Genomic DNA, 12,818 nt, shown 5'->3' with positions numbered 1-12,818 from the left:
ATTTCTCCCTCCCGTCTCTTTGGGCAATCAGCCGCGCGGAAGAATAGAAGCTCCAGCTCGAGCTACAGAGAGGCTTTTGCTGAAAGGCAGCTGCATTAGCGGCGCATCCTGCTCATGCTCCTGCCACAAACGACCAGCATGGACAAGCTGATTGAACGGTCGGGTTTTTTTAATCCGAGCAATAAAGGCGTTCAAGCTTTCCAGAGCTTCCATCCTGGCAGTGGCAGTGGAGGGTCTTAGTCTTGGTTGTATCAGGGCATGAGAATCTAGGTACCTACGGTTCCATCCAATCCAACTGCAGGCTGGTCCCTTGGAAGCAACCTCCCTCACCCAGGCTTTACCCCCTTGGGCAAGTCTAACGGCAGCTCATTATTTTGGCAGCTGGCCCTGAGCTGGGTAGATACGGTAGCCAGGTACCTACCGTACCCAAGCTCCCTCTGCGAAACAACAAGTTACCCTGTCCATAAGGCATGACAGCGGATATAGCATGGATTGACCTTTCTTGGCATGGAGCTGGCGAGCATACCTACCTAGGTAGCACTCCTTGGCTTCTGACTTTTGTGAAGAGGGCACGCGGCTCAGCACAAGTGCGACTAGGGGGGTGGGCATTGGATAGGATATGGATCCGGGAGAGATCCATGAACGGGATTAACCACTTGCATCAGCATCCTCCGGGGCCGAATCGCACTTTGTCCCCGTCCAACAGGGACCGTTTTTTTTTTCTGTAATCTCTTGTCGCACCGGGAAGGAAAGGGAAGGGAAGGGAAAGATGGGTGTCTGACAAGAAATCCCAGAGCATGCATCATGGTAAAACATCAAAACTCCATCTGGACAAGCACAAGCCTGGGCAAACCCAGGAACCAGAGAGTGAACGAAGAAAGAGCTTTGATAGCAGGGCGCACGCCCGTGCTTGATTGTGTGCCACTCATGGTTCGTAGGGAGCAAGGGGCCGCGAGGGTCGTCCACCCAACAATCGAGGACACACAACGCACACCCCCCTTTTCTCCCGACAAATCCGTCTATTCGTGCCTTTGGCGGTGACAAGTCGTATGTGCGTCGTGGTGGTGGTGGTTCAGGAGTGAGCTGGGAACGACTGAGCAAGTCCGCTTGGACTGGACCTTAGGGGTATGTACTTCGCAAGACAAGACGACCCGACCAGGTTCGGGTAATGGCAGGCCAGATGAGTAAAGAAAGGTATGGTTCTGTTTTCTCTTTTCTCCTTCAGGTTACGATACGCAAATCAAATCAAATCAAATCATGGGTGGACGTGGACGTGGATGTGGATGTGGACAGGACGTGGGAACCTACTCCAACAACAAGGGGCGTGCTGGCATCGGGCCCATCGGGCTCGTTCCTCAACTGTCCAACGACCAGACAAATGGAAACTGTCAGGCCAGGGCCCTGTTTCTCTCGATTGGATCCATTGCTTCCAGGTCCCATCCATCCCCCGCAAGCCACTGGACCCCACGAGTGAACGAGTCCCTAAAACCCTTAGCTCCCAGGGAGGCTAGGAGGTCCCAAGACGCTAATGTACCTACTCAATTACCCGAGCCCGTCCAGCTGGTGACAGCGAACCTACCCAGAACCTTTACAAACCCACATTTTGATCCAATCTCACGGGAATCCATCTCAGTTGGGCACACGCGAGGTTGACGAACGGGGCGAGCAAGCACCAGCCATCCAGCCATAACCTACAGTACAGTACCGATCGCCAGAGAAATTCCCCGATCCTCGGCTCATCATTCTAGCGTCATAATTACTGTACAGAAGAGAGAAGCAGCACATTTCCATATGGATATCTCTACAGAAGGTGTGCTTTACCCTGTTCTTCCAAGCACAGCACAGCACAGCACGCACATGGAGGAAAGGTACAACGGTACCCGCCAAGCCACCGTCAAATTTCCTCGCTGCCCACACTCCCCCCCAATCTCATCTCATCTCCCCCCCTGGACCGACCGACCTTTGGGAACCTTTTTTCTTCCCCTTCCCTTGATTCTTCCCTTTCTTCCAATTTCTCACACCCCCTGGTACTTATCATCTTTCTTGTGTAACCTCGTCATGCCTTGTTCCATCTCCAGGAGGGCAGATGCCTAAACAGGAGGGAAAAGGGCCCAAAACGGGTCCTGGACTACCTCTGTCAGAGTGACACAGCCGACCGTTGTTTGCCTTCAGCCATGTCTGAGTTTGACTGACTCTCGCAGCTCCTCTTCAGCTGCTGCGACTGATTCAGTTCTCAGCTCTACACCTCCATCTGATGGAACCAAAAGGAAGACCCTCTCCACACTCAGCCGACCCGACGCCAATCCAACCCAATCCAACCACAGCTTCCTCAGCACTCGCTCGCTCGCTCGCTGGACGGATGGATGGATCCTGGCACATAACCATCAGCAAACATCCCGGTTGACAGACGCGGCGGGAAGCAAGCGAGCGAAAGCCGTCAACAAGGGGCTGCAGACTGTCTGGCCAACCACGTCCCCTTCGCGCATCTCACCATCTCGCCTTGGTGACTCGCCTGCGATTAGCTCCCGAATTCCTGGAACGTCGGTCGGGCTTTACCGCCGTAGCCTCCCCCGGCCCCCTCCGTACGATGGGGATCCACGTTCCAGTGTCCCTCTCCACGCCGGTTATCCAAATCGGTCGGCTCTTGAGTCGCTAGCCCGGCCGTGCATGCTGTTCCAATGAGACGTCGTGCTTTTGCTTTGCTGTCGACGCTAAAAGGGGCAAGCTATGACAACCTATGGCAACCTATGATACATGATATGATACACCGTCTGACGAACTCCATGCGTGCCATACCGCCAGGCGAAGCCGCCTATCCTTGCAAAACAATGCACCGGAGCCCATCCCAAACCATACCCTTCGTCCCGGACTCGAATTCGACAGCCGGGCTGAGCTGGATGGAGCCCCTAGCCGAACTGAATTCTCGGATCCTCCCTTCCCTTTCTCAGCTGCGATGCGCAGAAGCTCACCGTCCCCATCATGAGCAGGCTCTGAGCAGTGGCTTCACCTCAGGCCAGTTCACCCCCGATGCCTTTGCCGTAGCGCCATCCGCCCCCAGCAGAACCCAAGGGCTCGTGTGACACCTCTCGCTCTCCATCTCGTATGTCCATGCCAAGCACCGCCGACCGCTCTGCTGGCACCGCGTCTGACAGGCGTTTGCGCTCCTCACATCCCCCCACGAACGCGTGTGCTCGTCAGGCTTTCCCACATGGTCGGCCGTCAATTCGGTCGGTCTTCCCTCGAGCGTCGACATGGGAGAGCCCCCGAACAGTTCCCATACGTCGCGCCATAGCACTGGCTGGTTCCTCTCGGCGAGCGTCTGCCCCACGTGGCGCATCTCGCCAGGTTTGCGCAGGCCGTGGAAAGAGACCAGGGGCGAGCAGAAACGGTCGCCCCAGATGCGCGTGATTGACGGCGGTTCGCCGTTAAAGTGATGGTTGTAGCTCTCCTCGATATAGATCCCCAGCTTCTGGAGCGTTGTGGCTACGAGCCGGTCACCCCACGTCTCAGTCATGGACTCGGCGTATGCTTCCTGGACGATGCCCGGGTGCTCAAACAGGCGCCTCATGGCCTCTCCGGAGATGAGAATGCCAGATCCTCCGTGCCCAAAGCGAGCCTTGAAGTCCCCAACGGCGTTGCCAATGTACTGAGGCTTGCGGTAGTCGACATGACCCAGCAGGAGCTCCAGCGAAGGGCGGACTAGAAAGGTATCATCGTCCAGGATGATGTACCACTTCTTGCCGGGTAGCTCCTTGTAGATCATCTCCATGCCCATGATGAACTGCATGAGGTTAGTTTTGGTATCCATATTTGGCCAACGCCAACCAACTATCGGAAGGGACGGACATACCTTGAGCGCATCCAACTCCCAGCCGAAGCTCTGGCCAATTCTCAGAGCCTCATCCTCATCTCCTGACTCGAGCTTTTCCTGGAGGCTCCTGTACTTGACCAACCTCGGGTAATCTTCAACCTTGCCTCGGATCTTGGTCTCCATGACTCTCTTGATGGCATCATGCACAGTGACGCCCATCAGCGCCGCATCCGTCTGGTTCACGGTGGTCCAATCGCCAACGACGAGAAAACTCTGACCCTCCTTTCCCAGATAGCCGCCGGTTGAGGCAAACGCAGCAAGCTGGTCGGGCACGCGGTGGCGGGTACCATAGCCGGTCTTGATGAGGTAGCCGACCTCGGTGCTCAGATCCACGCTATACCGCGCCGGTGCTCGGAGCCATGCGTCACGGTCTGTCGTGGCGCCGCGTAAAAGGTTGAAGAAGCGTGATATGTTGAAGACGAGGGCTAGTCGGATAGCTGAGTCATGTGGAAGAATGGAGTAGATGATGAGGAGGGAGATGATGATTAGGATAAAGGGAGTCTTGAGACGACGACGGAGGCGACGAGAAAGTATAGCCATTTTGGGAAATAGGTGAGTTTAGAATGTGGTGATGTGAGTGAAGGCGTATAAAGATGAGATGAGGCTCAGGGGGAGCCGATGTGACTTGTTGAGGTGCCAATTTTGCGCCGCACCATTCTCATGAGGCTACTATTCTCATGAAGTCCTCATAACCGCAAAGGAAACGTTTCTTCTTTGTCAATGCCTTGATCCAAGTGAGAAAATGTCAATGCAGACGTATGTGCTGATCCCTTGCCCACACTGGATCACTGAAATGGGCAAGTTCGTAGCTGTAGATTTTCCACGTCTACAATTCCAACATGAATAAAGGAATAAAAAACACAACCAGCTTCAATCCGAAGACTCCAGAATCCAGATGAAAAAGAAACGAGGGGAATAATGATTATCGATGATGCCAGATGCAAACAAAAAAAATCAGGCTTGGGAACTTGCTACGAAACCAAGGTCTGGGTCGTCATGCTTGACGTTGACCTCGACTCCTTTTGATGACTCAGCAGCTGTCGGTGCAAGGGATGGGAGGGAACATGATTGGCTGCTAGGGTGATGCGCAATCTTGTGAATCCCTCCAAGGCAGATTTGGATCGTGAAATGTTTCAATTGGTTTTTCTGTATACCCTATATCGATCCTTATTTTCACCGGTGATGGAGTCTGGCAGTTTCTAGCTATCAATCGTTCTCTTTTTATTAACCAAACTGGGTACTTCAAATATGACCAAATACATACCATGATCACACAACATAGTCGGCCCGTCGAAAAGGAGAGCCCAACATAAACAGACAAGGATATTGTTTCAAAGCCAACACAGGTGATCAACCGAACCCCTCGTCAAAATAGAATTTATCCATTTTTCCCTCTTTCTTTTCTCGTAACAGCCAAGAAAACTCTATCTTGCCTAATATGTACACACCATGACCGTAACTAGACCAAATACTGCAATGAGACCAGCCATTCATGACATGCATCATGCGCATGATGAACAGGGATATTAATTGTTCCCTGTGACCATCACTCGAGCAAGAGTTCTCGGCAGATGTTATTGACAATCTGCACCCTGCCATTGGAAACATGCCAGTGGCTCCGCAGTCTGTAACGAGGCTGACATGATGTGTCTTCTAGAAGGCCACCCTAGTAGCATTCAATATCGGTATCCCACAACGTCCTTGTTTAGGTTGACCTCGAGCAACTAATTGACGTGAGGAATAGCCGAAACATAACCTCCTAAACACCGGCCTAGAGAACAGCCCCGAGGCTTAACTGCTCCACTTCCCCAGACAAGATATATAGACACTGCCGTTCTAAGAGATGCGCTGTATTGATTTTCATATGCAGGTACGCCTGGTACTGTTCTATCTTCTTCTGAAAGACCGTCATCATCTACAAAACCCGCTCAACTTCAACCCCCGTCTTACCACCCCCCAAAAAAGTGCTGATATCCTTCATCAAGAAAAACAATGGAATCTAAACCACATCGAAAACACCGGCATTTTGCAACGCCAACCCATGCAACAACAAAAAATAATAAACAAGCATGAAAGACGAAACACGGGCCGACTTTTCATCATCAAAAAGTCTCGGCCACACTCCCCCTTTGAAGCAGAGCAAACAACAAATACACATCCATCACTTCGTGGCACATGAATCAACGGCCCGAGATCAGACTCTTCAGAGCCGAAGCCCACTAGGAATCCTTCTCGAGCTCGTAGAATAGCAGATACACCTCCCGCTGCATGCCCAGCACCTCGCTGGTCTTTGCCTCGCGCACCTTTTCGTCGTTGACCCGCCACCACTTGTCCGTCGTCTTGCGCCTCCTCGATCGTTTAGGAGGCGAGATCACTGGCTTTGGTGGTGACGGGCTGTCGTGTGTCTGCTTTGGGGACGTGAGCTTGGAGAGCGCCGACTTGGTAGATGCGGCGACAGAGCGGAGACTGACAGTCTCGGAGTCCTTCTTGCCTATTGCTGGGAGACTAATCGAGGTGCGTAGATCCGAGGGGACGCTCCTCGGAGGGGCAGCCATTGACTCCAGAGACGGCGTCGATGAACTGTCGCCCGACGATGCCGATAGGAGATCAGGGGTCGAGATTGCCGGGCTGTGTGTCGGACGAGCCCCAATCACGGGAGTAGAAATAGGCGTCGGGGTCTTGCTGTAGACCTCGGAAGCCTGGAAAGTGTTTGGGTTGGAGTAGGGGGCAGGGAGGTTTTGCCGCCTAAAGGCTTCATAGTGACCACTGTTATGTCCACCACGATGGGTTACAAGGCCTAGAAGCTTGTACTTCCTCTGGTCCATCAAGCCACCCAGGGGCAGCTGCTCTGGGAAAGAGACCTTGGCAGAGTTCTTCTGCGTCATCTGCCCGGCGTCATAAATGGACCGCGAGAGGTGAATGGCCAGGATCTTGGGAAAGATGGACATGCGAGTCGTCTTTGCGATTCTCCGCTTGGGCGCATACCGCATATCACCAAGCTCCACATCCTCAGGCGGGTTCTCGGGATCCGTGTCAATGGCGTACTGCAGCTTATCGAGGCTCTCCTGGGCTTGCGCCTTGAAGCTGTCAGATGTCGACTTGGCAATCTCATCTTTTAGGTTGTTCCTCGTCTGCAGCAGGCGGCACATCTCGCACTTGAAGTCGTCAATAAACTCGGTCTTGAAGATTCCATCAAAGCACCCGTTGAGGGTTGTGCTCGAGACCTGTGGCACAGCCAGTGTGATGGTACAGAAAGTTTCCTCTCGTGGCTTGGTCTTGTATCGACAAGTCTGGCATTCTAGATGGGACTCGTATTTTCCCTCCATGGGGAAGCCCTCCTCTATTTCAATTGGTAATTGGCCGTTGATCTGGGGAATCTCGGCTTCTGTGGATGGTTCAATGGCAGAATCGCTGTTGTCGTTGTTGGCTGACTGCTCCTGTGATGATCCATCGCTATCATTCCCGTTGACCTGGCTGCTCGACGTTTGATCGAGGCTTACGGTGCTGGGCCTGGCAATCAGACCTCTCCGGGCGTGGAGTCTTGCGCGCTGGCCGCAGTGATACTCATCCTTGAGCCGCTCAGCGACAATTTGCAGGAACTCCTGCGCGTCTTGCTGCTGGCGACTGATCCTCTGCTTAAAAGCAGCCTCCAGGACCTTGACGAACTGGAAAGGGGAAATGGACTTCCTATAGATGGGGCGCTCGTTAAGCGCATCCAGCATCTCCTTCAATCCCTGGGTAACGAGGCCCTCCTGTAGACCCTGTAGCTTCCATTGTGCCATCTGCTTGCCCTCGGGCTGGACGAGACTGGCATATACGGCGGGATCCTCAATACGGCGACGGTGCGTCTCGCGGATCAGGTAGACGCGCAGCTCCCCGAGGCCGGCGAGGGCCTGGAGGACCGAGTTGATGAAGCAGTCATTGGCCTGGTTCCGCAGACCGACAATCGACTTCTTCTTTGAGCTCGCGGGATCGTGATCGATGGAAAAGTTGGGCGCAAAGACGTAGATGAGGGCGGCGGCGGCGAGAGAGGCTCCGGCGGCGTAGGTGACGACCGACGCCGACTTGTCGGGCATGGTCAACGGGGAGCGGAGCGGGAACCGTTCAAACGGTTGCTCGGAAGGATCGGGATCTCGGGGGGTTTCGAAAGGTCGAGCAGCAGCAGTGGGAATCAAGCTCAAGTCTGACAGGTCAAACGGTTTTACAGCAGGCTGTGGCGCGCGGGCATGCCCGGTGCTGTATTCTTTTTCCTTTATGCGAGGGAGGGTTTGGGTTACGGATAGAGTTTCAGAGCCCTCTTTTTTTGTGTGTTTCTGCTGCTAGCTGCTGTCTGGGAGGGCCGACGAGGACATGGCAAGGTCGAAGATGCCAGAGAGAGGAGTCGGTATGTGAGGAATGTTGTGGAGAGATATGCAACCAAGACTATTAACTCAAAATCTCAAGGCCAAAAAAGAAAAGAAAGGTTCCGAATGGCGGCGTGGAGGGGAAGTTTGACGTCGAATCGCGAGGCAAGATTTTGGGGGGGCAGCAAGGTGGTTTCCAATCCGATGGCGATGGCGGGTTTTCTGGAAAAAGCGAAGCCGGAGCCCGCTGCGAAAGAATGGGCCGAAACCCGCTGAAGGGTCGCCCTATTCGGGCAGGTCGCAAGGGGGGGGAGCAGCTCCGACACGGGGCGCCAGTGGAGGATTTCTAGCGTCCTTTTGGGGAGGGCTTCGGTGGATCCCCCGCCCCCTCTTCTTCCCCCGGGAACAGGCCTCGGAAGCTTCGGTGGGGGAACCTGGAAATGTCGTTTGCTGCTGACCACCAAAACGTACCAGCGAGGCATGCACATCTGCTACCCTGGACCTTCACCGTATCCCGTTAAACACGCGGATAGAATGCGATATCGAGGGGCCCTCGAGTGAGGGGGAGGGGCTCTGATCCGCGTACTAGGAATAGTAGCTCCGAAGATGTGTATTTCTATTTGTCTGCTTTACTGTTGGTCTCCTGTTGTTTTTGCCGTTTTGCCGGATCACCAAAACTTGGCGGTCCGTCTCGAGATCCACAACTCGCCGAACGTGGGGAGCCAGGCACCGAGTTTCTAACAACTCAGCAGGAATATCCACAGGTTACGGATATTCACGAGATATCCATTCGATGCCAGATGACCCATATACAAATTATACAAGGAAGCCTTGCTTTGCGTCGGTGTGAATAATTACTTGTAAACACCCGCGAGGTCTAGACCGTCCTCGATTCTACCCAGTATTATATCTCAAGTGTATCTATATCGTGACTTGCTTCCATGTCAAGACTCCTCCACAACGGTCCCTTGCCAATCCCACAAGCTTCCATCCAATGCTCCTCGCCTCACCCACGTCGTAACAAGCTCACGGGGCATCTCGTCACCGTAGAACGAGGTGGGAACATCGTACAGCTCAACCGTCATGCGTTTCTTGGGGTCAATCTGCTTCCAGCGATCCGTCTTGACCCCCCTCCACACAAAACCGGCGTCCAGCAGCACGATCTTGATATCTCGGTCGAGTTTGGCATCGTCCCGGGGTAGCTTATGAAAGTACTCATCCTTGATGTTGGTGGCCTCGACGTTGAGGGACCGCGCGAGGATGACATGCTGCAGCCTGGGGAGCGTCGCAATGTCCCACCACAGCCAGTGGCTGTCCACCGGCGCCCCGAACAGCGTGAGGCGCTCGAGGTCGGGCCATAACCTCCATACGTCCGTGGGGCTGTCGGGGACACTCAGCGCCGGATAGTCGCCGAGGCAGACAAACTCCTGCAGCCTGTGCAGTCGCTCAAACCCCTCGCGGAGAGTTCTCCGGATGCTGAGGTGGTCATCGAGGGGATCGAGGCTCTGGAATGGCATGAGAACCACCAGCCTCCTCAGCGTCTCGCAGACTTCGCAAAAGAGCTCTCGCACCCAGATCGCCGTGGGCTGGTCATCGAGGGAGTCGCCAAACGGGGCCAGATAGAGAGATGTGATATTTCGCAGGGATAAGACGGGCGGTAGGCTCGGGACAAAGCGAGGGACGCAGAGCAAGAGGTCAGCCAGGCGGCGGTCCGTGTCGATATAGAGGCATCGCTCTCGCAGAAGCCGAGTGGCCAATCGGTACGTGTCGCGCGAGACCCGTGTCAAGGCGAGGAGCGTCTTTGTCGAGATATGCGAGGGCGGTATCAAGGCGCGAGGATTCGAGGGCAGGACGGACTCGATGATGTGGTAGAGCAGCTCGGTGGGCAGAACGCGCATCGAGTCTGGCGCGTCAGGCTGCGCATGCGCCTGTGACGTTTGAGAGATCATTGCCATTGACGAGATGGCAGCCTACATGGCTGATTACCCATTGAAGACTCGCGCTCCGGGCGTCGGGTGAGGTTGGAGTTTGTATAAAAAGAGGCGTGTCCAAAGGCGCCGCCGCCCGCTAGGAGAGGGACTTCAGCCTTATCGAGCGTCATGACAAGGGTTGCGATAAGCGACAATACCGACCCCAGGAACGTCTACCGGAAGCTGACGTCAGCGGTCTATTTCAGTACAACTCTACCAACACATCAGTTATTGATTCAAAGCCATGATGGCTCAGAAACTCACTGATTTGAAAGAAATACCACTGCTAACTTTGGAGTCTCTTGTTGTTACCATAAAAGACTTTAACTTATTAGAACAAGCACAAAGACCATTTACCCACGCCTTCCAAGTCTGGTTGACTGGGCTGTGAACACCATCATGCCTTTGTCCATAAACATAAGCAAGAACAATGAAAAGCAGAGTAATCGACATCTGACTTGGTATAAGTATACCGTAGAAGTCTGTTAACTCGAGGTTTTATAGTCAGCCTCGAGAACAACAACACACTCTCCAACACCAACAACCATCTACTTACTACACACAGATCAGGACAGCCACCAACATGGCCAACAAACCAAGCAACAGCACCGAACCAGCTGAGACTGCAATCTCTCACACCCTTGAGCTTGCTAAGCGTGACACACAAAAGGACAAGTGCTGGATAAGCGAAGCCATTGAAGACAAGATGAGCTGCGAAGAGCACAGGGAATACTTCTCCACCATTGTCTACACTCGAGGTGAGCTTGAGAAGCCCACCTCTGGTCCGTACGGGAGACCGGATGAATATCTTCGTGGAAAGCTCCAAGTTGTCCCTCCAGAGAAGAGTTGCATCTTTGACTTGCCCATCGCCGATAGGGAGGGCATCCCTGGGTGTTGTGTTCCTCAGTGCTCCTCTGAAAAGGAGACCTGCTTCAGGGAGGAACTCATCAGCCACCACTTCGCGAACCGCATCCACGTCTATGATCGATTCAGGGGCGAGGAGTATATGGAAAGCCTGTTGGATCAGGCAAAGGCGATTGTTGGCGGCATCGAGAAGCGTGTGTCGGAGGCACCAAAGGGCGATGACATTAAGTCCTTTGATGCAGCCCTCGACGCGCTCACGATTGTTGACTTTACCGACGTCGTTGTCGAGACCCCCCTTCTAAGCACCAGGTTGCTCGACAAGATTCCCTTTCCTCCTTTTTTGTATGGCGGAAAAGACGGCCCCAACGCTCAGGCGTGGACAAGACGCCTTAAGCCAGAGGACCCCCTCCTTGAGTGCGAGCACATACGCCATCTCATGATTCGCAAGGGTGACAGGCTATTGCCTTCGACGGTGGCCCACAGCGTGCGCGGTACCTTTTCCCGGATCCCTCTTCTACAGTTGGAGGATATCGATCATGCTGCTTTGGAAAGGTACTGTTGCGATCGAGATTCCTTGTTTGACCTCGAATGGCGGCTTCTCAGCAACCTCGAGACCCTCTGTCTAGACATTCGTGGCATCATGGAAGACAGGCGCCAATCACTCGAGGATTTGTTCGTCAAGATGGGCAAGCGCCTTCGTCTCAAGACTCTTGTTCTCATCGGTGTCCCCCAACTGATCGACTTCAACTTGGTCGGTAGCAAGGAGTACGTTGCGCAACAAGAGGATGACAAGTTTCTGGTATTCCCAGGGGATGAATACAATGATCCCACCGAACTCACCAACTACATCCACTTCCTCAAGGAATGCCTTCGCCCAGGCGGCGAGCTGCGCCTAGTTGTGCCCAACCCCCCGGCTTGACACAATTGCCCAAATGCTGTGTATTGACTGTTGACAGACACCTTTGAGAGTTGATCCGATATTGCCCAGACAGTTTTCACGTCGGTGCCTCCATAGATAGCTGTCAAAATCAAACAAAACATTGCCCTTATCTACCGTCCCACCTGTATATCATAGGACAAAGGAAAAGTGCCGCTGATGCATCCAGTAGAAACACCCTTCCATAACACCATGAAGGCTTCCCAGCAGTTTTGGTTCAGACCGTGACAAGTGAAATCCTACTCAAACAATCGCACATCTGAACTACTTTCGTCCACCACCCTCATAGTTGTAGTCCACACTCCACAGTGAATCCCATACCACCGACTTCTTCGTCTGGCTCTCAATCGAGTCCTCCCGCTGCACCGCAATCCGAGGCTGCCAAGTGGCCATCAGCAACCTAGGGTCCTAGAAGGGAGTCGACGTTTCGTACCTCGTCCGGTCGGGCGCCGCCGCCTTTTGCTGATGACTCGCTCGGGGGCGACTTGGCAAGGTTGTCCGCTTGTTCGTTCCTCTGCGCATCTTGGCCGTCCGCTGCCCGGTTCGAACTGCTGGCATTGGTCGTAGTGAGAAGCCCTCCTTGTGTGGGACTCGCGCCGGAAGGGGTGTCTGTTGGGTGAGCTCGGAGTGAGTTTGTTTCACTGGCCAGGGCGCTGTTCTTTAACAAAGTCGTACCTCCAAGCTGGAACGGTAGAGCCTTTCTGGACCCGGTGCTGCTGCGTCTGCTCTCGAGACTCTTGGATAGAGTCTTGTTGATACCCTCGATACTGGCGACGCTGTCACGGCTCTTACCCCTGGCGCCCGTGGCATGAGTATGTATGTTTGCCGTCGCT

The 12,818-nt window shown here is 54.0% G+C and overlaps 4 protein-coding genes across 4 annotated transcripts; 1 reads left to right on the top strand and 3 right to left on the bottom strand.

Annotated features, from left to right (window-relative positions):
* Positions 1 to 2,977: 2,977 nt before the first annotated feature.
* On the bottom strand, positions 2,978 to 4,411 carry NECHADRAFT_75012 (glycosyltransferase family 31; the record flags this gene model as incomplete). Its single annotated transcript, XM_003053598.1, has 2 exons — positions 2,978 to 3,781; positions 3,851 to 4,411. The coding sequence occupies 2 exons, from the start codon at positions 4,409 to 4,411 to the stop codon at positions 2,978 to 2,980; spliced, it is 1,365 nt and encodes a 454-aa protein (XP_003053644.1).
* Positions 4,412 to 6,090: 1,679 nt separating this feature from the next.
* Positions 6,091 to 7,947, bottom strand: NECHADRAFT_31403 (uncharacterized protein; the record flags this gene model as incomplete). Its single annotated transcript, XM_003053597.1, has 1 exon — positions 6,091 to 7,947. One exon carries the CDS (start codon positions 7,945 to 7,947, stop codon positions 6,091 to 6,093), a length of 1,857 nt encoding a protein of 618 aa, XP_003053643.1.
* Positions 7,948 to 9,068: 1,121 nt separating this feature from the next.
* Positions 9,069 to 10,112, bottom strand: NECHADRAFT_75010 (uncharacterized protein; the record flags this gene model as incomplete). The annotated part of the gene is made up of 2 exons (XM_003053596.1): positions 9,069 to 9,108; positions 9,229 to 10,112. The coding sequence occupies 2 exons, from the start codon at positions 10,110 to 10,112 to the stop codon at positions 9,069 to 9,071; spliced, it is 924 nt and encodes a 307-aa protein (XP_003053642.1).
* A 655-nt stretch (positions 10,113 to 10,767) lies between these two features.
* On the top strand, positions 10,768 to 11,967 carry NECHADRAFT_75009 (uncharacterized protein; the record flags this gene model as incomplete). Its single annotated transcript, XM_003054328.1, has 1 exon — positions 10,768 to 11,967. The coding sequence occupies one exon, from the start codon at positions 10,768 to 10,770 to the stop codon at positions 11,965 to 11,967; it is 1,200 nt and encodes a 399-aa protein (XP_003054374.1).
* Between the last annotated feature and the right edge of the window lie 851 nt (positions 11,968 to 12,818).

This window comes from Fusarium vanettenii, assembly GCF_000151355.1.
Source record: "Fusarium vanettenii 77-13-4 chromosome 1 genomic scaffold NECHAsca_1_chr1_3_0, whole genome shotgun sequence".
NCBI classification, from domain to species: Eukaryota; Fungi; Ascomycota; class Sordariomycetes; order Hypocreales; family Nectriaceae; genus Fusarium; species Fusarium vanettenii.
The sequence above is the reverse complement of the archived record's forward strand: the minus strand, read 5'-3'. Positions and strand labels throughout refer to the sequence as shown.